This window comes from Tinamus guttatus, unplaced genomic scaffold (genome assembly GCF_059628265.1).
Source record: "Tinamus guttatus ecotype Peru unplaced genomic scaffold, ASM5962826v1 Tinamus_guttatus_pri_ptg000247l, whole genome shotgun sequence".
In the NCBI taxonomy this organism is placed as follows: domain Eukaryota; kingdom Metazoa; phylum Chordata; class Aves; order Tinamiformes; family Tinamidae; genus Tinamus; species Tinamus guttatus.
The window spans coordinates 2,114,631-2,138,063 of NW_028288781.1; the positions used below are offsets into that span (position 1 = coordinate 2,114,631).

The 23,433-nt window shown below is 47.2% G+C and overlaps 1 protein-coding gene across 1 annotated transcript in view; it reads right to left on the reverse strand.

The window, feature by feature from the left end:
• SLC7A11 (solute carrier family 7 member 11) overlaps positions 1-21,101 on the reverse strand; it is a 46,699-nt gene extending 25,598 nt beyond the window's left edge. The window contains exons 1-6 of the mRNA XM_088526593.1: positions 20,825-21,101; positions 18,533-18,659; positions 14,776-14,891; positions 6,889-7,014; positions 4,540-4,639; positions 1,960-2,004 (exon numbers count right to left, since the gene is read on the reverse strand). Coding sequence (XP_088382719.1) covers positions 1,960-2,004; positions 4,540-4,639; positions 6,889-7,014; positions 14,776-14,891; positions 18,533-18,659; positions 20,825-21,101 — 791 coding nt within the window. The remainder of the gene's footprint in view (positions 1-1,959; positions 2,005-4,539; positions 4,640-6,888; positions 7,015-14,775; positions 14,892-18,532; positions 18,660-20,824) is intronic.
• Positions 21,102-23,433: the final 2,332 nt, after the last annotated feature.

The following is a 23,433-nucleotide window of genomic DNA, read 5'->3' on the forward strand; positions in this document are numbered from 1 at the left end:
GTTTCCACCTGTCTGTGCTTCTTTTGGTTGTTGTTTTGGGGTGGTTTTTTGAGAGGCTTTAGGGCTCTGCTCTGGGTCCAGGGCAAAGGTGGGTGCTCGGCAGCTCCCTTGCAGCCTTCCCCTCTCTTGGAACATTCCCGTGCTCCCAGCGAGCTCGCTGCCCCTGCTGCCGCGAGCTCCCCCCGCGCGTGGCCACGCAGGTCTGCAGGAGGCCGGTTAACACCGAGGCCTTGCTGCTCGCCCGGCCAAGCGCCGGCTGCCAGTCACTTCAGAGGCTGCAGCGCACCTGGAAATGCGCAGCTCTGACCCCTTCTCGAGCAAACATTTACCCTGGTAATGTTTTACCTGCCCGCAGAAGGCGTCAGGTTCACCTTTGCTCCTACAGGTAATTTGTATCCCTAACCATTGACAAATAGTACAAATTGCACACCTGGAGCTGTTACAAACCCCAAGTGATTCAAAGCAGTCCTGTTTTCAAAAAATAAATAAATAAACGAATAAAAACTATCCTGCAGAGCTTTATATGTTCTTCAACATAAGGTGCACGGCAACAATGAAAGCAAAAGAACAGCATTTTGGCTCGTAGCTTAGAAAGGCCAGAAAATGATTTTTCATCACTACAGCAGGCACTTTAAAAAATATCCATTTCCCCCGATATTTTTATAAAACACACAGATCCTTACTGGTTAAACCTACGTTCATTACTAGATCTTCCAGCCTGATTTCCTGCATGTCACAGGACTGCTGAGCGCTGGCCAGCTACTCGCACACCAAGCCAAATGATTTGTGTTTTATTAATGCATAATCTCCAGGAAGGTATATCCTGTCCCAAACTGAAGACTGAGAATAAAGAATCCAACAGTGACACTTGCACTTTTTCCCAGTGGTTAGTCAACCTCCTTGTTAAATATTAACGCTTTATTTTCTCCCTGCATTTGTCTGGTTTCACCTTCCAGACCCAAATCCCATTGTTCACATTGCATCAAAGAGCCCATTAACACCAGGACCCTGCAGAGACACTGAGATATTTCAATTTCCCAGTCTGCTCAGACCAAAGAAACCACCTAAAAACTTTAAATCCGCTCCTCCACTGATGATGATGTTTTTAAATATGTCTCAATTACACAACTTGTAATTCATTGCGCACACAGTCCTGTGGGCCTATGTAAACAGTAATTTATACAGTTATACTTCAGTACCAAACCAAATATCTTATTATTAAAAAAAATTTCATATCAAACCAGGAATTTTTATCACATAAGTGATTTTCTCAAAGAAACAAGTATGATTCAAGAAGACATATTTGCTCTAATTTTTAGAAAAGACTAACATTGCTTTACCAATGGTTGCGCATAGCAAAATATATCTACTGAAATAGATCTGCCAGATCAAACTCTCCGTAACAGCACAGCTTTCCTTTCCATGTCTTACAGACAGGTGATTTGAGACTGCTCGACGCTGGTTCAGAACAGGCTCCCACCAATATTCCCACTTAGGCTTAATTAGGCTGGATGCTGTGCTGTGTGTATGCAAGATCCTGTGACCCTGAGACATCTAAAACAAGCAGAACTAAGTATTTGATTAATATTTAAACACAGCAAAACTGTCAAATATTGCACCAGATAAGTTTCTTGGGCAAGATTTCCCTGACAGGATACCAGTAACTTCCACTGAAAGGAGCCACTGATAGTTACTCATACCCTGAGGGGGAGAATCAGAGCCCTGGAGATCTACTTAGTTTTCTGCTTTCTGTGCACATAAAAGCAGAATACATAACAAGGTCATGACAGGCCAAAAATAGCAAATCTTCAAGCGATTGCAATTCAAATAGCTATCAGATCTGCTGGAAAGCAAGCAACTTGACCAGCATACAGAATTTCTGAAGATCACTACTTCTCTTAGAGCGTTTTAAGTTTTATTACCATTTCTCAGAAATCAAGAAAAACATAAGGTACATACTTTTCGGGGTTTTCCACTTCTTCTGTAACAAAATTGAGGTAAAACCTAGAAAGAAAAAAAAAAGAGTTACAAAACACATAATAAGGGGCTAGTAAATGCTCATTCCAAATTTCCCAACGAATTGTCAAGGTGCTTTTAGTTCAGCTGCGCTCTTAATTACAGCAGGCTCTTTGCAGCCCCACCTTTGGCTTAAGGAAAGCGTGGGATTTAACGTTCCCTCATGCTCACGCTCGGGAAGGGAGGCTCGCTTCTTAATTCTTGGACAGGACAGCAAGGCAGACAAAAAGACAAAGGCTAGGCAAGGTCTGTGGGCAATGGCACCACGCTCCTTCCCGACACGTTGCGCAAATTAGGGCCAACCTAAGCCTGCACACAGACACACACACAGACAGCTTAGAGGCTGTAGCTTTTTACGTTTTTGGTTATATCAGCAAAAAACCTTATCAGGATACTCAGCAAGGTCTTCTCAGCAACAAGAAAAAAAGAAGCCTCAAAAAGGTCTCTTAAAACCGTGATTTCAACATTAGTGTGGTGCATATGTAATTGCAAATGCAGGATAGCAGTCCTGCATGCCCTTGCACAGACTCCTGTCCAGCAGTGTGCAAGACACACAGGCACACGGGTGCGTTTGGAGGGCTCTTTGTGGGGCACAATAGCAGTCTGTAAATAAATATTTACCGAGAATTTACAAGTGAATTACCCTTCTTTAATTTGGACGTCCTGTCTCACACCTTTGATTAATGAAGACCTATTCCCTTGCACTCTCTCTACTCATCCGTTTTCACCCACCATTTTATATACCCAGTAGACTATCCTTGCTTTTTGCAGGATGAGCTGACACGTAGAGGCGATACTACCTTCGCTTTGTATTTTAAAGCGGCATCATTAAATGTTAACAGTGCCATAGGCTATGCATAAAACCCTGCCGCCATCCTGGGACACAACAGCAATGCTCGCAACGCTCCTTCACGTTCGGCTTATTGGATTGATTTAGCCCCTGCAACTGATAGTGCAAGGGTATTGACACTCCACTTAATGGTCTGCTCCTCTGCGCTCCCAGACAATCAATTCGGGCTGGTGACAAAGACAAATAGGCAGCTTGGAAGAATCACTAGCCAAATTAGATCTTTTCCTGCTAATTTCTTTTATAAGTGGCAAATAAAGACCTTGGGAAAAAAAAAGTCAGAGGATACAAAGGAAAAATAGTGACGATTTTTATTCTAGGAGTTTAGAATGTTAGGGGGAAAGAAATGGGAAAGAAAGATCAGAAAAACAGCAATATTTTTGATGTAACATTTTGCAGTACGCTAATTCTGCCTCAGTAGCGAATAACATTAAAGTGCCTTTAAATTTTTCCTCTTAACAAAAACGTACAGTAAGAGTGATATTTTAAAAGCAAGAATCCTAACATGTATGGATGTAAGAGAAGTGATTGTGTAGGGAAGAGGGAGGGCACGAGGTAGAAACCATCCACATAATCAGCCCCATTTCTTTGAGGCTTTAAAATGCTAGGCTCTTTTATTCCATATATATCTATCCCAGATAAAGGCCTCAGACTCTCCCGCGCTTCTGCACCCCCACTTCAAATAAAGGTTCTGCTCAGGGCTTCAGTGCACTACAGACCCGCAGAGAATCCAAATGCTCGGCCGATTGTGCCCCACAAAATTAAATAAATAAAGCCCTTATCGCTCAAGCCCTCACCTTTTGTGCGAGGTAAAGGGCTTTGCTGCCCACAAAGGCAAGGACAGACGGGAGGCAAAGCTCTTGCAAAATAAACACAGCCCGTGCACTGTGGTCCTTCTCCAGCCTTGCGCGGCAAAGCCCATCGGCACTGTGCAACACGCAGCCCTGGCTACGCAGGAATAAATCCTAATGGAGATGGGAGGAGAGGGAAGGGACTCGAAAGCAAGCTCTGAGCAGGTTGCTTGAAGGCGGCTTCTCATCATGCCCTGCTTGCAGTGAGTAGGGGCTAACTCCCTCTGAAGCCACCGTGCTTCTGGCTAAGCGAGGTCCTATCTGTAAGAGCAAAAGTCACCAGAATCTGGGTTTTATCCTTGTTTTGTGGTCTAGCTGGAGCAACCTTCTTGCTCTTTAAATATCACTTCTACAGAGCAGAGGCTGAAGTCCACCCAAGCGCCATGGAACTCCATAACTCTTCTGCTGCTTATAGATTTGTTTTCCATGTAATTACTGACTTGTTCAACAAAAGCAAAGCTTTATCATCATGTTTAGCCTTTTATTAATTAAAAAAAAAAGCAGCTAACAAGAATTCAAGACCATTCCTTTCTTGGGGCCTTTATTTCTAACCTTAAGAACAAAAATATATCTTTTTTTTTTTTTTTAACAGAGCAGGGAGTGTTCACATATTGTTTATTGTAAAATATTTCTCTTTCCTCATCAGAGCTGCTTACTGAGTAACTGCCCAGCGTATGGCAAGATCTCCTCTCACTACACCGCATAATGTGGTTTGTCATAAGATGTAGAATATGCTATTCACTTTTTTTTACAGAAATAAATGCTACTGTTAGAGCATGTTACTGTTTGTTTCAGAACAAGCACTTATAGGTTTGAGCAACTTACCAGCCTGAGTAAGCATACATTCCTGAATAGAAAGCAAGTGGCAACCCCATAACACTGGCATCGTTCCCCGCAAAGGCATTTTTAAAGTGCTGTGTTTCTCCTGAAAAATCAACAATATTGGAAAATGAGCTCTTTGGTCAAACAAATAAATATATCACACCACAGAACATTTAATCACCCAAACAGATCACTGGCCAAGTACTACCCTTGACCTTAATTTCCAGCCCAACCTTTGTAGCCGGATCCTGTCAGCAGTCGTAAAAAGCTGCTTTTCGTGGTGCTCTTAGTCACGCAAAAGCAGCATTTGACTAATTACATTTTTCCAAAGTGTCCTGGGCTCGATGACACTGCACCATTGTCTCCTTCACTTGTCTGCCAACAGTTAAACCAGAAGGAATATGGCTCGCATTTCACTTACGGGCAACATTTTTCAAATAAGCAAAACCAATATCTAAAACCCTTCTACCAGTGATTTTGTCAGTATTTAGTAATTCCCTCCCACATGACATTCATCAATGTGTCCTACGGTGTACCAAAAAAAGCTATTTATCTAGAAATGCAATCATTTGAGATTAACATTTTGGAAATAACTGGAAGACACAAAGCAGGATGCAGAAATAAGTGACTTCCCAAAATATAATACTCACCTTGAGTCCTAATATTTAAAATTGCTTTGAATGTACTTTTAGTGATGGGGAACATATTGATAAAACAAGTTATCAGCCCAGCAGTACACATGCACTCTGGCTAAAAAAACATTAGGTTTTCCTCCTCCCTAGCACATAAATTTTCATAGCCAAACAAAGCAATAAAGAGTTTCCATAAAGCCTGGCAAAGAATACAGTTCACTTAATATTGTAACAGAGTCCACTGAGGAGGAATTTGCTGGGCACCACAAATTCAGGTCACAAATTTTTACTTTGCAACAACTTTTGAGTAACGTTATTCCATTATTTTTCTATCCGGTGGTCTACAGTTCTACAGGCAGCAGGACCCAGACCAACCCAGGCCTGGCCTGCTCCAAAGGTCCAGAAAGACAAGGGACGGATGGGAAAGCAGAGAAACTCTGAGTGTGAAAGGAGCTGAAGGTACAGGCATTACAAAAGCCAGAAAAGCTTTTTTTTTAAAAAAAAAAAAAAAAAAGAAAAAGAAACAAGCATGAAAACAGACATAGTGAATCAGCAGAGCTCTCCATAGAAAAACTTTTATTTCGGAGACTATTGGCAGCCACAGAGGGCCGCCTGTGTCCCCAGGAAGCTCTGAGCTCAGCGCAGGGCGCGAGCGCTGTGCTGCGCACGCCGGTCGGAGGCTTTGCAAAGAACAAGAAAAGCATCTCCCCGGGGACCGAACCGCAATTGTGTAAGTTTTGTTAGATAAAATCTGCCGCCAATTCATTAAAACCTGCTCCCCTTCCTGACCCGCTGTGCTGAATGGCTCCCTCTGCTTTGTGCAGTTATCATCTGCCGTTGCTCTAAGGTGAATGAGCTGGGCTCGTCTCCACCCCACAACCTCTGCTGGCACAGCTGCAGCAGAAGAGCCTCTCCAGGTAGCTGAGGGTACACCAGAAAAAGGTGCTTTCCTGCCAGCCCTGCTCCAGCTGGGTGACCCCCAAAGAGACGAGGAGAGGCCTGCATAGTCCCCTCCATGGGACACAGCTCAGGAGGACGCAGAGGTCTGCTCACAGGGCTTGCTCATGTGGCAACATTGGCAAGGCTTGCAAAATAGCCCTGGCCTCCTGAACTCTCCTGCTTTCCTGGGCTTGGTGAGCCCCAAACCTCTGCCTTTAGCAACATGTTCTAGTCTTTCCCTTGGAAGAACTGAAGGACACATGAGCATCCCATAGAGGTTCATCCAGGAAGGCTGTAAAAGCAATGCCTGGCTAACCACAGTTCCTCCCCACTAGACACCATTTCAAATATCCCCTGATCCTGACCCGCCCGCACCACAGACACAGACCAGGACATCATGGTGGTGTGGCTAAAGGAGCTGCGTTCTGTCAGACAACTCGTTTGGGCTGGACCACTGCTGCAAAAACCCTCGGTCACCACAGCGGAGTCTGCCCCTTGCACAGAGGTGCCGCCAAATACCCGCAGAAGAGCCATCCCATAGCTCATTTGAAAACACAGCCTGACAAGCAGGCTTGTTGGCATGCTTGAGGGAAACACCAGTTCATCCCAGTGCAGCCCCACTGCTAATCGGTTACATGACAGCACGGAGCTTCAGCTAAACAAGTAGAGACTAATTAAGAGATTCTGCTGCTATAAGCAGCATTTGGCAGAGGCAGGCAGGGAAAGACTGGGGAGGGTAAAGATAAAAGCACTTTAAAAGCATTTACTTTCCATTTCATACCTTTAATTAGCTGGATAACTCCAGGGACTATAATTATCAGAATTGCTACAAGCTTGCAAAAGGTAAGGAAAATCTGAATGCGGGCACTCCAGCTGACACTGGTGCTGTTCAGGACCATCACCGTCGCTGCAAGGGAAAAAAGAAAGGTCAGAGAAAAAACGCTCGTGCCACTGAGATCACCACAAAACTATTTGCCAATAGAGAGGCTGCACAAACAGTGGGTTCTGATGCATTAGAGGAAATACCCTGAAAACCTCCTCCATCTGCCACCCTCCTTTCTCAGGTTGTCCTTCCAGCTTCCCTGTGAAACACACGGGCTGAGCCCCTTTCTGACCCACTGCTCTGCCCATCCATCTCCTCAGTCTCAACACGGCGCCTTCTGCACCGCATTAAAGTTTCATTTACTCGGCATTTCTAACTCCTGGTTGGTAATGGCTTGACAGAAGCCTCCTTTGGATGAAAAAGAAAGAAAAAAAAAGAAAAACCAACTGCACAACCCCTATCACACCAGATTTCTCTCTTTGTGATGGTTTGATGAGAGATTTGCATTTTCCTGAAACAATAACAATTAATGATCCCATTAAACTTTCTCACCCTCATTTAGGTCCCACATAAATTTGTCACTCACGACCTCATTTATACCTGCTCCTCCCTTGGCTCTTTCTCCTCTGCTAAGTCCACCCCACAGAAGACACAGGAGACCCACATCCCAGAAATGTTCCCATCCACATTAGGAATTGCTAAAGGAGCAGAGACCTCTTATTGCTGGAAAACAAGGTCGGGTCTGTGCCTCAACAACATGAAGTGACATAAGAAGTGCTTTTACATCCTGCTGCCTCCACTCACACATCCTTCTGGGTCAGAAAGGGCATTTTCTGGCCTTTACTGGAGTGTTGACTGATAGGAAAACAACAGGTCTTATAATTTCAGTGCCACTTGTTCTCACTTATTTAAGCGATCACGTTGGCAAAACAGAATAAATAAGTTTGGCTATTTACTTAATGAATGGAAAATGTGAGCCATTTCATTAGATTAAAAACAAGGCACTTTTCCCTTTGCTACAGAGGAAAGTGGATGTGGCAACACAAGCCTGCTCATTGATCTTTCCTTTCCTGCCACGGTACGGAACTAAAGAATCAGCTTTTCATCAGAATCCCTTCTTCCTTCAAACTCTCTCAGGAGCACTTGTTTATCTGTATAATCAGCCATCTCGCACATCACGGGATGCATAAAATCACACGTCAGTGTGTCCCACCAGAGCCTGGAAGCTACTTTGTGTTGGCTAGCTTTGCAAGCACTGCAACCAAATTAGCATTGGCTTAAGAGAAAATGAAAAAAAATGCAAGAAAATGAGAAAAAAAAATCTATTTGAATGTATTTCCAGACATTTTAATTAAAGTTAAAATCCCCGGAAAAAAAAAAGATACAGTCAGTGTTTCATGGAATTTTTATTTGGGAAAGTGGGGTTCCCACACTTAAAAAAAAAAAAAAATTATGCAAGCATGCAACATCACTGAATTTGTTTTTTTTTTTTCACCAAAATAGATTTTAAAGATCAAAAGGCTTTCCTATTTCTGTACTTTACCATATTTCATAACTCAGTGGTCTTTTCTGAGTCAAGAGAAAAAAAGACACACACATGGACTTCTGCAAAGCATCACTTAAGATCCAAATACGTATTTTTTGTTTCATTACTTCCTTGTACATATATACACTTGGCAGGAAACAGAAAATCCCAGGGGCCTGATTCACTGCTCTATTGTCCCAACATTACATAAACAGAGTTATGCCAGAGTAAGTGTTGAAAGCTTCCTCCAGGTTGGTGCTGAATATTAGTGCTGACTGAAGCTTTCTCTCTTTACTAGGGCTTGATTGCAGGGCAAAAAGGTAGGAAATGTGTGCACATGCTTTACAACGGCTTAAGCAAAATATATTTAAAACATCTATTTCAGCAACACTGCTGCAGTTATAAAGGGAATTCAGTGCGAGCACCAGCTTATTTCAAATTTTCTGGAAAGCTTAGTGTACAGTAATTTTCCTCTTCCATGAAACAAAGCTCAGGCCATGTGAAAATGTCAAAGGAAAGTTTTATGTATGGAAAAATATCTGCAGTGTGACATCCAGCTCCTTCAGAGGGCAAGCTCACTGCAGCAACCACCCTGTTAGCTTGCTCAGGTCAGGACATGAAGCGTGAGCAGCCTCCCCTCCAAGCCAGCCCTCCTGGTAGTGCTCCAGCTACCTGCCTGGTACAGCCTGGAGACAGGGAGCAAGAGACTGAGCACGAATTTCAGCTCCCGCAGAAACTCGTGGCCTTCCTTACAGGCAGCCACACACAAATCCACAGCCACAGATCTACAAATGAGCCACATTTGCTTTAAAGAAAGAAATCCAGGGTCCTATCCGCACAAATTAAACATTCTCTACCCCTGACTGTGAGTCCCAGCCAGCAAAATGGTGCCATTGAGACTTTCTGATGAGAAATGGGCACTGCAAGGATCCTGATTTCATCAGGAAGACAGAAGACCCAATACCTGGTGCTTGGTGCCCTTAGGTTCAATGATGCTCTACAAGAGCTCTTGCAGAGCTACGTGCTCCAGCTCAGATTGCAGAGCTGAGAAGTTCTCAAAAGATCTGAGATTTTGAGTCTGAATTTTCTTTTTTTCTTTTTTTTTCAGAATTTCACTTGATTGGACTGAGCTTAACGACCATAAGTATTTACAATTTTATAACATTTAGTCATGCATTTGAAGTTGCATGTGCACAAGGGACATAAGTGGAGTTTATAATTACATCATGTATCAGCAGCATGGGGGCTGTGTTAGTAACCAGACAGAAACAGGTAATCATGAAAAAGTCATGGAGAAAGCTGAGAGGGAAAATGACAAAGCACTTGTGCCAGCGTTCAAGATGGAAACTGCATCTTGGGTCGAGGGTCATTATTCAGCTATTCTTCTACAAATAGTTTCTTATGGAGATACTTCAAGAAACTCATTGCAGAGACTTTGATACAGGATCACAGTGAAGATTGGAAGAAAGGAGCAACTCCCCAGACAAAAGGACAGTAGAAGTGGGACTCATCTTCTCTAAATTTGCCAGCTGAAAGTTAGGCACCTGGTCTCCTTCCTCCCTCGGTGAAGAGATATGTGCCTCCTCCAGAGGATGACTAATAACACCTCTTCCAGAAGCCTCTCTAGGAGGGGATGAGTTGCCTTCAGGAATTCTCTCGTTTTTTGCTCTTTCTCCACTGACTTTATAGGGAGTGCAGACAATTAGCTCAAACTACATATCCGCCTAAAAACACTAATCCAGGAAAGCATGGAGGGGGCACAAAACGGTGTTCATGAACCATCAAACCCGATGGCAGCACTGATCACGTTGCTTTTCACAGTCTTCTTTTCCTTCCCCTAGCCACAGCCGTGGAAGGGTAATGAAATCCATGGGGGAAGCGACGGCAGCATTACGGCCTGCCCTGCTTCCAGGCACGCGCACCCCTGCCGCAGCAGGGAGCTGCAGGAGGAGCTGCCCTCCACTGACTCGCCAGAGCTTTATGGCCACGGCGCTCGTAAGCAGGAGGAGCCCACACTAAGCAAAAATATCTCAATTTGGGGATTTTAATGCATCAATTAAAATGAAGTCGCAGGAGGCACAAAACCACCCACCAGAGCAGCTTTTGCTATTCACACAGCTAAGAGATGTCTTAATTTAACTGCTTGCCTGAAACCTGTCATTAGGAGAGTTCCACGTCCACTGCATCTGCCGTGCTGGGAAAAAAAGGGAACTAACTATAGACTCACACATACACACCCAATTAATGCCAGCAGAACTTTCCGGAATATTTGCCAGCAAATATTGATAGATCTGTACAGCTGATTTCACTTTTCCAGCATACCATTGGCTCTGTATATCTGTGACAGTTTGAGGTATTTGTCTTTGTAGCACAGCTCCAAAACAATGGAAAATTTACACTACTGTGGTGACGAGTGCTCCAAATATGCATGAATAGTTTAAAACCTTAAGAACAAGTATGAATTGGTAACCTGCTCCAAGCCTCTCCGGTCTGGATACCTGAAACCTGTTCTCCTGATATGGAGAGCAAGTGAAAAGATTAGAACTGGCACAGTTAAGATTGCATATCTCTTCAGGTTATACATCAATAACACATTCAACATCTTTACACGGTATAATTTATCCCTCACTGCTGGTAATTTATTTAAGCTTATCATTAGGAACACGGTTAGAGGATAGAAATAAAGCAATAAATGAATATAGATTCCTTTTGCACAGCCTATCACAATGCTTTGCAAAGCTTCTCTTTATTTGAAGAAATTATAAATATGGAGAAGTCTATCAGATTTTATTTTCAAAAGATAAATGAACTTGTAAATGTCCCTGCTAAAAGACAGTGCCTTCAGCAGCAGAACAGAGAAAGCTACAAACTCCCTGCTTTGCTCTGCAGGGCCACTGTGTCCAAGGAGATAAACCTCCAGGTGAAGCAATTCCCACAGTTGGGTATTTAGAAGGTCTGTTCTCTATATGCATTTTCTTTTGGAGTTCTTCCCAGGGCACAGGTTCCTCTCCTCTATCTGGCCACTTGTTTTCACAGAAAATATAATAGGGGAGTGAGTATCTTTGAGAAACCAGCTCCTCTCCGAGATTTTGTTAAATTGACTGAGTTTAGAAAAACTTTATGGCAGACTGACAAGAGACTGAGGTGAATATATGCACTATTTGCCTGCCCTTTTCCCCTTGCAGAGAGGACTTGAAAAAACAGAGAGGAAATCTAAGTGATTTCTAAGTTTGAAAAAAGCAGCGCAGAGACTAGGAAGGCAGGGGATCTCCAGAGACAAGCCCACAGGCACTTTTTCCACCATGTCCTCCTGGGGCCATCGACACGTTTGGACTTTTTGTTTCTGAAAAACAACTGATCACCCGTGTTACCCAGAGGAAGGAATCACAATAGAAAATTTACTTGTTCAAAATTGCTCAGAACAGGCGTGAACGGAAGGAGAATTTTGTCCCCAGCACATGCTTGGCTCCCATAAAGCAATAAACCAGTAACAAGACTTCTCTACAGGTCCCCTTTCCCAAAAGCTCCCCATTTCAGCTCTCTGATCTGTGTCACCTTTGCAGCACTGCTGGGCCACAGGGACACTGAGGTGCCATATGAGCTGGTAGAGGGGCATCCATACCTGCCGCTTCCCATCGTGGTGCTGGTCGCACGCAGCTCGGGCAACTCCTGGCAGCCCTTGGCGAGGCACTGGCTGTGATCCTCGCAGGATAAGGCCATCCTCGCCTGAGCTGTTGTGCACAGTTCCACCCAGCTCAGCCCTACTGCCCTTCGTAAACACAGTCTGCTGAGGGGACTGCAAAGAGGAAGAGGAAGGACCGTTCTCTGCGTATGTTGTGGGTAAGACGTGGTGCAAAACGCTTAAATTACAGAAAAAGGAGGTTTAGGAGAGAAAAATAACAGGAGATTAAAAAAAAAAAAAGTGGAGAAAGGCTTTCTTGAGACAAGGAGAAGAAAAAAAATGGGATATCATACTGAGAGACTGTAGAAATTCCCTCACTGGAGGTTTAGACCAGTTTAGACAAACATCTGCCAGAAACTGTTTAGATAAGCTGATGGTGTTTGGGGGCAGGGGATAGCCTGGAGACTTTTCAACATCCATTCCAGTCCTTTCTTGTGTGATCAGAAATGACAAGGTAAAACTGCAGAACAAAGTCTCAATCAAGGACAGCGCTTAACGGCGCTTCTCACTGCCTTCCTCCCCACGCAATAAAGATAAGAGATATGCGGCGGTGAGCGCTCTGTCATCAGGCACGGCAAGGGGATAGAAGAAGGGATGAGGAATGGAAAAGACAAAAGGCATGTCAGCTGACTTCATCATTAGCTTAACAAAATTTTTTCAATGAAAGCAAACACTGCCTGTGGCACCATTAAATTGGATTCTAGGATTTGTAGGGTTCCAATATGCCTATTCAGCCCCCCCAGACCTTAATCTTGCCTATCACTCTGCTCATATTCACAATACACAAACTCATCATAATTGCTTGCTAGCATCATAACTCATCCTGCCGAGACAGGAATAACAGTCACACACTCTCCAATCCCTGAGCCTAAGTGCAATATATGATCAAAAACTACAGCAAGTTAAACTCTGTTGTAGAGCACAGGGCAAAGAATAAAAGTAAACCCTCGTCCCGTACATTGCTGTTTTCCTCAGCCCTATCCCATCCAGGATTGCAAACTTTCCACGGGAATCTCTGGTTTCTGTGAAGCAGCAGCTCATCCTACCTGCCCTGCGCAAGCCCACGGTCACCATAGGAACAGGCTGCTGTGAAATTCTGCCTCCCTTTAGGGTGCAATTATTTCAGCACAACTCCACCATCGCCCCCTGCAATTGTTTAATTACTTTGTGAAATCCTGGCTTAGCACACAGATTTTTCAATTAAATCAAAAGTAATAAAAGCTTATTTTTAATCGTTCACGTATTGTGCTTGAATCACATGCCCTTAACAAAAGCCTCTAATAGAGTCCTCCCTTCACATTCCTTCTGTCTCAGTGACCTTGAAATTACCCAACATCTGTTTCGCCCCTATCTTTCGCTAAAATATTTTAGACAGATGTAACTATAAAATAGTCATTGACCTCAAAACTCAAGCCCTTAATTCAATTATTCCTGTGAAACCTATAGTTTGTGCATAATTAAGTCAGAAAGAAATGTGGTCACACACTGATTTCTTTAACGCTCCTGGTAGAAGTGAATTCCCATGTAGAGAACTTCATCAGAAAAAGACAGAGAGTAACCCGGAGCCTGGAAATTTCAATGTCAATTGAACTCTCTACCCCAAAGGAAGAAAAAGTCATCCGAACCTATCACTGTGCAAAATTAAAGTGGTCTCCGTGTGCCTTTGATCATTTTGCACGTTTTAATTCCGTTCTCCCGTTCTTTGGTTCTGGGCACGCGTGCTGACCAGCCCGAAAGGAACAACCTGCTGCTCGGCACTCAGGCCTGCTCTGCCCTGGCCTCCCTCTGCACGCGCGTGCGAGCGCTGTCCCCCCCCGGCTGCTCACAGCGCGAGGCCCTCTTTGCACTACGCACACCGCCCCAGAGCGCCCCTCGCGCCCCGGCTGGTTCTCCTTTCGCGCAGCCTCGCACACCCGCCTGCGTACACCACGAGGCTCCTGGCCTACAAAGAGCCTCGCAGCTCCCGCTGGCAGTTATCCCTTCTCTGCATCCTAAAATGGTCCGCTTACACTCACTTCAAAGAAGGAAAAAAAATAGGAAAAAATAGGAAAAAAAAAACAGAGCAAACTACTGGTAGCACGTGTGCACTCTGCCTGAACTGCAGGGCCTGCTCCCGAAGGCCGCTGGGTTCCTGCGCCCCGCGCTGCCAGCACGCCTGTAAGCTCGCGGTGCTCTGCGGGCCAGGGTGGCACCTGGGAAGATGATTTCATGTTGCCTGTGGGCCAGTTGTGGGACCGACATCACTCCCCAGTATTGCACTTGGCATGCAGCTGCACCGCAAAGCCCTTCAAATCCAGTAATCGCTCCCCATATCTCTGGCACTGCCTCGCTGGCTCTTTAGGGACCGAAATTGCTTCCACCAAACTAATGAGGGTCCTGCCATTAATTTGAGTGGCAATGGAATGAGGCTTGGCAGTAGATTCTCCTGCCATTAAGGAGCTCTGTTATTCTTTCACAACCGTGTACGTTCACAAACACACCTATCGAGGCAGAGCATCGTGCTGATGCCCTTGGCACTGGAGGCACAATCCTCCTGTAATGATTCACGTCAAATGACTACCTGCTCAGCATGTCATTATGTACTCTTTAGTTTACATCATGTCTACTCTTCCCTGAAACCTAAAAATTGGATACTTACTGATACCAACAGCTGTAATAAGCTTAATTGCAAGCTCTGGGATCTCACAGTGCATAAAGAAAGGCTCCAAGATATAGCGTCCAAATGCCAATGATATCACTGCTGTGGCAGCAGGGCTAGGGTAAAAAGCAAAAGCAAACAAAAAAAATCACAAAATTAATCCACAATAGTAGGCAAGAAATATTCATATTGGATCATGCTGTAACTTTATCATTAGAAAACTGTGAACTGTACTTAATTTTAATGCATATTTGTAACTGTGCTACCATGTACCATGATTACTGAGTGTAGTAGAGGTCATCAAGAAATCATAAACAGTTTAGCTTTGCTTAGCGACTCTGATCTTGACAGCAACCCTTCTTATCAGGATGAGGCCATTCCTGCAACTCTCGTGTTGGGAAGCAGCCATAAACAGAATGGAAATGTAGCAATACAAACCTTCGTTCACTCGTCTGGAGTAAGCACGGTCAGAACTAGATAACATGAGCAAAGCCTTGTGTAAAAGTTGAAGAGGAGGGCTATGTTTTAGTGGTGGGCATATCTGATCCCTTGCAGATAAAAGCAAATCAATTTCTATGAGGCTACTTCTGCTTTACTGAAATTAACATCCAAAAAAAGCCAAGTTTTTAAAATGAAAATGGGACTTTGCTAAAATAGAAACAGACTTTTAAAAACATTTGTTCCTTTAATGACTAACAACTTCCTACCACAGCAAGCGACAGCAAAAATCACCCAAATGCAGGAAACATCTTCCATGCATCAAAAAAATGTGAAGGAAACACAAGTTGAAAATACTCATAGCATTTATAAAGCCTTGCTCTTTCAGACAGGCTAATTGTTTATTGGAAACCTTAGAATTAACATATGTGTTAAGAGCAATTTACCCTGTGCCTTGTATCAGACCCTGTGTCTGCATATCTAGTGCTTCTGCTTGCATTTGGTCTGGGAGGACGTGTACCCTCCCTAGGTTGAGCTGGTGGTATCTGTGCTTCCATCACAGTCGCATGCAATAAGGGGAAAAGGGCATATGAATCTGCCACTCATGATTTTTGAGGTAAACAGCAGCCCCCACAAATTTGCTATAAAAAATCTCCAGACTTTAGTAGAAACAATGCCCAGCTGCAGAGCACCCTACTCATCCTGCAGAACTTCAACAGAAATACAGCTGCTGTAAAACTGCAGGGAAAGGCTTAAAAAGTCTACAAAGCTGTTCTTATTCTTCACTGAACCATCAAGGAACTTTCCACAAGAGACTTTTGCCTCTGAAACAAAAATACTTTCATAGCGTGATGACTCAACCAAAGCACCACACATTGCGTTGGGTTGAAGTGCAGAGCAGCGAGGAGCAGACGCGTCTTCCTCAGCGCCCTGCTGCCCTACGAGCGAGCGCTGCCGCCTGCACATCCCGCGCGCACGAGAACTGCTCCCTGCGCTGAGCAGCAACTGCTGCCCGGCTGCCCGGGGACTGACCGTCCTCTCGGTTTAGTTGTACACACGTAATCACTGAACCGACCTCTGCGGGTTACGTTTAATTGTACAAGCAGATCGCCACGCTCCCGGCCTTTAAACAGAGCAGTCTGCCAAAAATAGCGTGGGCTGCCCCAGATCAGATGAAAGATCAGATCTCTGGTGCTGTCTCGGGCAACTTTCTTTCTCGGTTCCCGCTCCTTCCCCGAGAACTTGATTTCTCCCTCTTGCTTTGAGGAAAACCTTTTATAAGAGGCAGTGGCCACTAGCGCCACAATGCTCATTTTAAAAACAGTTCCTGATTTACATCTCTAGTAACCGCCCATGCCTCTTCCATTCCCACACTTTGGGGAAGTCACTGCTGGCAGAGAGGTCCACGAACGGAAGTGGTAGTAGAAAGAATCGGGCTTTTTCCTTTTTATTGCAGTCATAAAGCAAGTCTGGCAGGCCTCTACCACTGGAGCAGGGCACAAGAGATTTAGCAGCTTTCATTTAAGGAGCGGTAGCCCAAAGTGCCAAGGGGAGAGCAGCAGGGGCATTGCCACCAGCACATACCACAGTCAAGTGAGTCATGTATTTGCCAGCACACTCTCACCCAGTCTATGCTCAGCAATCACCGTATTTAATACAGATGATACGTTCATGCAGGCTTGTTTGTTTGTAAGCCAGTATTTTGTTAAACAGATGGATCTATGATATAGTTGATATATATGTCACCTGGGGAGACAGAAACATTCTGAGTTGTCCTGGTTGAGGAGCTGCACAGGGAAAGACACTTCTGCATTTAGGTGATGCTAGCACAGGTTAATCCGTACGTGCACAGTGTTTAAATGTGCCCCAGACAGTAAAACAGTGACTGAAAAGATACACGAGAGCAGGTAATGTTTATTTTTGGTTGTGCCTGCTTCACCAGCCTGCGGGGCTGATAATCCTGCAGTCTTCCAAGGGAAAGAAAGGCTTAGCTGAGAAGCATACAAGCAACTTCTCCCACTAAGAAAGAAAACGCGGATACACGTTTGGTCTCAAGCTCTTTGATAGCAGCAGTCAATTAGTTTAGCGACGTAGGAATCGGAAACCAAACTCTAGGCAGAGTTTCGGCAGCGCTGCACCGATCATCACAAGTTATAACAAGTCTGCCTCCCCAGCCGCCGCACGGATAGGATGATTAAAGACTCCATGGATGTTTCCTCCCGTGCAGGATGGGTATTTACTGGGCGTAGGGCACGCTGTGATGACTAACAATGTTTTCGCGGCTCTCCTGGGATTCTAACACACGTGAAAAAGGGAATTTTTTTTTGAGAAAAGGGGCTTTAGAAAGCCTGTTTTTTTGTGGATCTCCCTGCCTAGGTACATCAGGTCCCTGTCTAACAAGTGTAGGTTTCCAAGGGGGCTTATCTTGTTGCTCCTTTGTGGATTCTCTCACATGCAACAACACAGTTACGTTCCCACCACTGAGGGAGCTTCACTGAAAACTGAGGTCTTTCCCTTCACCTAGTGTCCTTGATGGCAAAAGGGCTGAGACATCCACTCGGCTTTGACTGAAAACCTGCAATTAATTGGGAGGTTACCCAAGGATGGGGAGGGTGCGAGTGACCATCCAACAGACGCAACCACTTCCTCCAGAAGCGAGATAAGAATTTATAGATTCACAGTGACTCAGCGCTGCTGGTGCCTCTCACCTCGCAGTCGGTGCTGGGGCTTGCCGGCAGCGCGCGAAGGAACCTGCGTCGGGGAGGGCAGCCCCGCTGCCGTGCCAAGCTCGCCGATCTCACGGGAGAGGCCAGGAGCTGGCGGCAGGCATGCAGAGTTCCTGGAATTTGCTTTGTATAAGCAAATCGCCCTGTTCTACATGTAAAAAGCTCCCCAGTCGCAGCAGTACTGTAAGGCGGAGGCTTGTGCGTCACGTCAACGATCTGGAGATTGTGAAAATGCAAAAGAAGCCTCCCTGCTTGACTACAGTGTACACCAGTTAGCTACATATAGACACAGGCATTATGAATGGCGTTCGTGGATGTGGTAAGCCTAGCAAAATTGAAACAAATAGCTGAATACGTGCAACAGCTAGCTTACTCTGAACTCTTCCTCCCCCCCCAAAAAAATACATTCGTGAACATTTCAATGTTGCCAAGCAAAATAAAATTGTTAAATTATCCAAAGCAACCTTACTAAAAATGCACAGCTCACACATCAAGTTTTGATTTCTTTGTGTACCATGCATTTGAGACTGTTCTTCAGGACTGAAAGCACATCCGTATCAGATCAGAGCCAGAGACACCCACGGCGCGCTTACCGAATGATGAGCAACTCCACCCAGACCCTCACAAAAGCAGGCAATGGACCAAAGGCCTCCAGGATGTAGGTGTAGTGACCACCGGACTTCTTAATGCACGTCCCCAGCTCAGCATAGCAGAGGGCACCTGCGGGAATGGAAGGATGGCATCACTGAAGACACAAAAGAAATACATTTCAAAACATTTATGCCCCATGAATAATAAATAGAGTTAGCAGCAGTGATGCTGTGAGGTCGCAATTACTTCCGATAATTTTTTTTTTAAGCCTCTTTATGACTTTTTGTTCCTTCAGCTAGCCTGGCCTTTGACCATGCTCAGTGCCGCCCGCACGCACGGCGCCGCAGAGCCGGCGCCACACGCGGGGGCGTTCCGTGACTCAGCACTTCCCTGCAGCGGGAGGCGCAGACTGCTGCGTCATGCCAGCCGGACGATTCCCAGCCCGACGCTTCCAGCGGTGACGGGAGAAGCCCGGACACATCCGCGTGCAGCCACAGGACCATCGCCCGCTTCCCGGGCCCCACGGATGCAGGCAGCTCCATCGGGAGCGCCTGGGGAGCCCCGGGGAACCAACACCAAAGTCTGCAAACATTCATCGCACGCAGTTAAAATCAACACGATCCCATGGTGCCGTTTAGGCTCTGTTCCCAACGTGCTTTCACGCGGCAAGATGGAAACTACAGCTGCCAAACCACCTCGCATCTCCAGGCCCCTCAGAGCCCTAGGACTTCACGACAAATCCCACCCGCGCTCATGTGCCATGTGAGGGGCTCCGTGAAAACACAGTAGCTTTTGTCGGGTGTTCTTCGGCCTACCTGAAAATGCACTTATGGGGATGCTGCATCCACGTGTAAAAGATATGCTAATTTTTTTTTCTTGCCAACTTCTGGAGAGATTTGAGATGAAATCTAATTATGTTTCGCTGAGATCCTCACCAAGACCTCAGATGAACCTTGTATAGAGTTTTACTTTGCAGAGAATTAAAAACATTCATGATATTAAAAAAAAAAAAAAGTGCAAACTTGACTGTAGTGATGGGTTTTAGAGAAAGGGATAGTGTCTTTTGCTGAGCAGAACTGCACAGCTCTAACATCTCAAGAGGTGGAAGATGACCTAGAAAATCCCTCTGATAAAACAGCCTGATTTTTTTTTTTTTTGCTACAAACTTTGCTTCACAGCTACCAAACCACCGCTATTAAAGTTAAATCTCAACACACAACCCCTAAGCACGGTCTGCTTTAACCGGATCTCAAGCCCAAAGCTTGTGACGGGGTCACGTCCGAGGCCCTGCAGCACAGCGGCGTCTGGGTTACAACGGGGCTTCCCCGCTGGCGTGACGGATCAGGCTGCCCGTGGCATTAGCAGCACATCTAGCACATGGCCAGCACGGGTCCCTGCTTCCCTCACGGCCCGCTCGCCCTGGCCGGCCGCGGCCTTTCCGCAGTCAGCGCCTCTTCCCCCGGGCGGCGTGCGCGCGTCCCACCTCCTGACACGGAGCGCACGGACACGTGTTAGCCGGTGTTTGCCCTCGCTGCCTCCTGCCAGGAAACAAGCCGCCTGTGTGCTCAAGAAAGCCAGCACTCGCGTTCGCTGCTCGCGGCCCCCAGATTAGCTCGTTAAGGAGGTCAATGGCCCCTCTGTTCCTCGCGCCGCGGGGGCCTCGCGCGCCCGGCGCATACCGCGGCATTCCCCGGCGCTTACTGCCACGAAACGCCCCCAAAACGGTAACAACGGCCACGGCAGGCGGCTCAGGCAGAAACTGCTCTCTAGCCCTTTGCTCCCATCCCACTGCTCTTGGCACTGCGTTCTTCCCAAGCAGCACGGACAGCAGGGAGTGAAAGCTAATAATGATGTTTTACAGTAATATAACAATATTTTGCTCCCTTTCACGCCAACGAGGACGAGGTCCAGCAGGAGTTACTCCTCCCAGTGCCCGATGGCGCCCCCGGGGAGCCGAGTCCCACGGCTTGAGCGCGTCACCAGTGCGCACGCAGCATGGCCTGCGCCCCCAGCACCTTGCAAGCAAAGCCGGGACTCGCTCCCACCAGAGGAGCGCGCTCCGCTGCAGCACGGCACGTGCCCTCCTCCCGTGGCTTTGGGGAGCCCCAGGAAACCCGCTCCGTGCTCGTGCCCCTTCCCAAGGGCTCCGAGGGGAGGCAGGAGGGACTCTCCACACGCCTCCATGCCTGCACGACACCTATTCGGCATCGGAACAAGAACAGGCTCCTGCAAATCCATTGGTGCTGGTGCGTATCCAACGGCGCAAACCCCATTGGGCGCTCAGGGCGACTTACCGAAGAGCGAGAGGAGGCCGCAGGCTGCCCACACGCACAGGGACATGCCCACGCTGCCCGTGTTCTGCAGGATGCCCTTGGGCGAGATGAAGATGCCGGCGCCGATGATGGTGCCGATGATGATGGAGATGCCCCTCAGCAGCGTCACCTTCTGCTTCAGCGCCACTTTGCCCTCCGGGGCCAGCTGCCCGCTCTCCAGCGAGGGCGAGCGGCCCTTGGAGCACCTCGGCGAGTACTTCCCATTGGAGGCTGTGGGCACAGACGCCTTCCTCAACATGCTCCTGTGGCCCCGGCGAGCGCAGGCAGAAAGTTCCCAGCACGAGCTCAGCCTTGCCTGTGCTTTGTGTTTTTTTCCCCTCTTTTTTTTTTCTTTTTTTCTTTTTTTTCCCTCTTTTTCCCCCTCCTGGTGTAACCAGCTGCTGCCCCCGCGGCCGCCCCGGCGCGCAGGTGGGAGGCTGCGCGGGCTGCGAGCCCCGCTCGGCAACACCTGCGCTCGCGCGCTGCTCGCTGGCCCTGCCTCGCGTTGGAAACCGCCGCGGCTTCCGCGTGGACTTGTATTTAAGCTCTTGTCATACCAAGTTACTCCGGCTGAATGATGATGCAAATTCTCCAGGTTTGCATCAGCCATTTGAGAAACCTCTGGCATTACTCAGCACTTCTTTTTTTTTTTTTCACCCTCTCTCTTCCTTTTTGTTTTTGTTTGTTTTTTTTTTCTTTCCCTTTTGAAGTGGCAGGGGCATGTTGCACAACCGACCTGCGCCCGGAGGTGGGAAGAACAAAGCACTCGCCGGGAGGAGCGAGCGGCTGCCGGAGCGGCGCGCACCCACGGCGACACCCGCAGACGCGCTCCCAAAGTTCTTGTTTTTAACTTGTTTTTCTTTTTTTTTTTTTCTTTACAGCAACTTGCAAGGAGAAACAAGCGCCTGCCCTAGCGCGCTGGTGCGAGCGCAAGGGGAGAAGCAGCCAAAGCGGCTACGTCAGCGCTGGGGCTCGTCCAACCACTTTCTCTGAAAACTTCCCCTTCGTGAACGTTAAACTTTGTGGGGCTTAACTTTTTGTGCGCTGCGGCCAGCGGCGCACGCGAAGCTGCCCTGTGAAATCCCTCGGTTATTCCCGGAGGACGGCAGCTTCCGCACGCGCCGTGTCTCCGGGATGCAGCATGCCCCTCGGCGGCCGCGCTTCCCCTTAAGAAACGCTCTCAGTGTTTACAGCAGCACCCAGCCCTTGGGGTCTCGCAGCACTAGGACAGCACAGCAGAGCCCAGGACCTCCAGTGCCTCAGAAATCAGTGATTTTCGAGTTGTCCCAGAGCTCTTCTGGCTGGACACGCAGGTAAATCAGATGCATAAATACTTTGCTTTCACTCCCCAGTAATTCAAATGCAAACAGGAGGAATTAAGCTGCTGGAAAGAGAACACGCTCATAAAACAGAGCAAAAAAATCAATAGCCTTCCAGCACTTGCAAGCTAATCAAAGGACAGCCTGGGCAGGATATGCCAAAGGGGGAAAATCCTGCCTAGCAAAACTGCTGCAGCTGCTCAGGGCTTCAGATTAGATCAGTGCAGAGAGCAATGATTGCTGCACTTACTGCTCTTACAGTTACTGCTTAATTAGGAGTGAGGATTAAAAAAAAAAGAAGAAAGAAAAAAAGAAAAAAAGTTGGACATTCTGCCATTTGGAAAGGACGCGCTGAGCTCTCAGCACAGCGGCACTCTCAAATACACTTGAGAAACAGGAGATGCCGGAGCGCCAGCCACCGCCGCATCTGCCCAGCCTCCGTGGTGCTCCCGCAGGCCCGCGTGGGCCCGCGTGTGAGCGGTGCCTCGTGCAGGGCCGAGCGAGGCGCTGAGCAGCTCCTGGGCTCCGCACGCAGGCCGGTGGGGGATGCTGGCGCTGGGGCGCGCGCTCGCCCGCTTCCCGCACGCATCCTCTTCCCTCCCGCACCTGCTCATCCTCCTCCGCGGCCCGCGGGGCCCTGCGGCCGCCACCGCCCCTGCTCGCCCCACACGAGCCCCCTTTTTGCCCCAAGGGGCCAGGCCCTGAGTGGGGCTCACGCGCTGTGGGGCTGCTTTCCCTGGACGCGCACAGTGCCCCGGGATGAGCGGAAATGACCAGGTGGGATGAAACCAGGAGGAAAGGCACTGCCCACAGAACTGGGCTATTAGAATAGCCTTTATTCTAATTTCCCAAGGCTGCTGGCTGAAGAGACACATGACCTCTGAAAACATCTGATAATTTAAGGCAATCACTCTTAGCTAATGCTTATCCTGTATTTAAACAGGAAAACAGCTCTGAGGTCGGAGCAGCCCCCAGCAACGCAGGCGTCTGCCCCAGCCATTAAGTAAAATCACTGGACGTGATAGTGGCTTTCCCATTTTGTTTGACCGCTGGCCAGAAGATGTACAGATGGGCTGAACCCGTGTTTGCCCATCGGATAGAGCTACAAAACGCTTTCCCACACAGGCAAAAGGGCGCTTGCTTCCTCCGTGGGGCAGGGATATCGCCCATGCAAGGCTAAGCACTGAATTTCCCAAGGAAGGCAGAAATCTTTTTTCCAATACTGGCAGCTTGCTAGTGATCATGCTGTCTGCAGCCTTCCCTGTTGCACAG